Raw genomic sequence first — 2,581 nt, forward strand, 5'->3', positions numbered from 1 at the left:
TGCTGATTTTATATGACAATTTATTCAGCTCTTCTCAGTTTGAAATATCAAGTGATCCTGCAGAAAACCATAGTTAACAGCAATATCTTGTACAAATAGATTCTTCCCATTTCTTAGTAGATGTACCAATTTGTGTTATGTGATTTTTCTCTTTATTGGATGGAGACTGAGCAGAGTTGAATCCCTAGTTTTGATGTTGTTTTATGCTGTTGTTGTTTTTGGTGTGTGTGTGTCTTGCCAGATATTTGGAGCATTTTTTGGCTCACTGAGGTTGAAATTCAGTTTGTGGACATTCTTGGTATGGGGTTGGGAGGAAACACTTTCATTGGTGAAGTTAAAGAGAAAGAAGTGGATATGAGAGAAAGGAATGATCTTTGCAGAGTACGGTGGGGTTTTGCAAAGTTTCTGTGGCGGAATGTAATTGGTCTCATTTTCACCAGTTAATTGTACAGCTTACAGCTTCATTCTTTCTTACAAATCTTCTATCTGGTTATGGAATTGCTTAATAAATAATCTTAGAAAAAATGAAGAACTAAGAACATTTTTATGATAAAATGAAGAAACATGCTAAAGATTTTCATGCTTAAAAGCTTTCGTAAATGAAAACTACCTTGGAGACTAGACATGTAAGTTGGGCAGTGACTTTGCTTAAGTCAGCATGCTGCTCAGGGAAAGGTAGGCAGCTCTTGGAAAGTTTAGGTCAGGGTTCTTTCCACACTTGCTCCGCTGCTTTTCAGTCAGTCATTAACAGATTTATTAAATCCTTCCTCTCCTCAGCACTTTTGCTAGAAAGTAAGGGGGATAAGCACCCTCCACCATCCCCAGATAAATGAATCAATAAAAGGTGTGATTCCTGTTTTCAAAGAGTGAAGGTCAGGAGCTGGGGCTTGAAGGCAGGAGCTGGGTATTGGAGCACTCATCTGATTGGTGAGAGAGGGAGTATATTTTTAAAAAACAAAATACTCTCCTTTGACTCTGTTCTCTACAGACCCTGCTGTCACTCTTTTTTATGTCACGTCCTTCCAACCTATCACCTTCGAAACTTCACCTTATTGAGAAGGTGTGACTTTTGCAAATCTGCTCAAAGGGGTAGGCTCCAGGTTAGCTAGGCATGTGCTCAGTGGCACAAGGCAGGATTCAACTCTGTGAGTATGCGTGTGGTTCTCGAGGGGGCTTTGAAAAGTCCAGAGAAGTGAAAGTTCTGTGTTAAACTTTACACAGGGTCTCTGCGATGCAGCTAGCCTTGCCCTAAGAAAATTTGATTTGTGAAGTAGGATTTGGGAAGGATTGGTGAACTGGCTTGAGAGTCACAGCTTTCCATTTGTCACCAGAGGGCTCATTTTCAGTATATAAAATAGGAGGTCACACTTCTTTTGGTAAAAAATAAAGATTAAAAAAAATGTTTGTTAAGGTATGAGAAAATGTACAGATATCTTAGTGTATATCTTGCTCTGTGTTAATATTCACTTCTCTTTCTCTTTCCCATCCCACCCATTTTTTTTTTTTTGTCTTTGAAGATATTCTATAGAGTAGTCGCAGACATTGCGCCGGGAGAGGAGCTCCTGCTGTTCATGAAGAGTGAAGACTATCCCCATGAAACCATGGCGCCGGACATCCACGGTTAGTACCGTGCAGGCCACTGTCCTCATCCCCTCACTTGGGACCGCGAGATAGCATCCGAAAGGGTCCATCACACTTGGTATTTGTTTATTAGTTTCCCTGGCTATTCAGTGTCAGTTTTAACAAATTCCTTCCCTTGGAGAGTCTACTTTCTTGGTCTGACAGCTGGCTAATATTACAGTGAGGCTAAAGTAAGCAGAGGTCTTCCCTGAAGTGGAGGTCAAAGGAATTTTGATTATTTAAACTGAAACATCACTTAGTTAAGCCGTATGTCAATGCCTTAGACTCTGGTGAGAATCCTTTTGCTGTATAGGAGTCATTCCAGGGAGCTTGGTTTTAAATCCAGCAGATGTTTCTTCCATCTAATATTCTATGACTGGGAAAAGTGTTTCTACTGGAGTAAAATCCTAGCCAGCTTGACCATATGGGAGGGGGGTGAAGGGAGGGGCATTGGGAAAAAGTACAGAGGAGGAAATTTTAGAGCCAGAGGAATTTTTATTCTAACTCAAAAGAAGGTGGAGAAGGGGGTCAATAGCAATAATAAATAGTAGTGATGTCTGTTCAGTTCAGATTAAGAGAAAACTCTACTTGTATTGATTTATATCATTGAGATGAAAATTTATTTTTTTCAGAACATTTATATATTTTTAAAATTAGATTAGCTTTACCACCATCTTGAGAGCTTTTTCATAACGAAACACGGCTTTTCATATTACATGACTTTATTGTCTATATATATTTATGAATCCTGAAATTCTTTGACTGCTATTGATAAAGGTGTGTGTTTTATAGCTGGTTAATGTGTTGAATAAAAACAGCATTATGAAGCTTTATCTTTAATTACGATTAAACATATGTAAGTTACAAATAGTTTTAAATTTTGTATTTTTCTCTTTCTCCTTGTTTCTCCTAATATAAAGTGATTTAGTGCAACATAATCTAATGGTGCTTTTAGAGTATT

At 38.2% G+C, this 2,581-nt stretch overlaps 1 protein-coding gene across 3 annotated transcripts in view; it reads left to right on the plus strand.

Annotated features, from left to right (window-relative positions):
- Nucleotides 1-2,581, plus strand: part of MECOM (MDS1 and EVI1 complex locus) — a 301,600-nt gene that overhangs the window by 252,677 nt on the left and 46,342 nt on the right. For all 3 annotated transcript variants that reach the window (XM_008568988.1, XM_008568989.1, XM_008568990.1), the window contains exon 3: nt 1,518-1,620. In XM_008568988.1, the coding sequence (XP_008567210.1) occupies nt 1,518-1,620 (103 nt within the window). The remainder of the gene's footprint in view (nt 1-1,517; nt 1,621-2,581) is intronic.

This window comes from Galeopterus variegatus, unplaced genomic scaffold, assembly GCF_000696425.1.
Source record: "Galeopterus variegatus unplaced genomic scaffold, G_variegatus-3.0.2 Scaffold456, whole genome shotgun sequence".
NCBI classification, from domain to species: domain Eukaryota; kingdom Metazoa; phylum Chordata; class Mammalia; order Dermoptera; family Cynocephalidae; genus Galeopterus; species Galeopterus variegatus.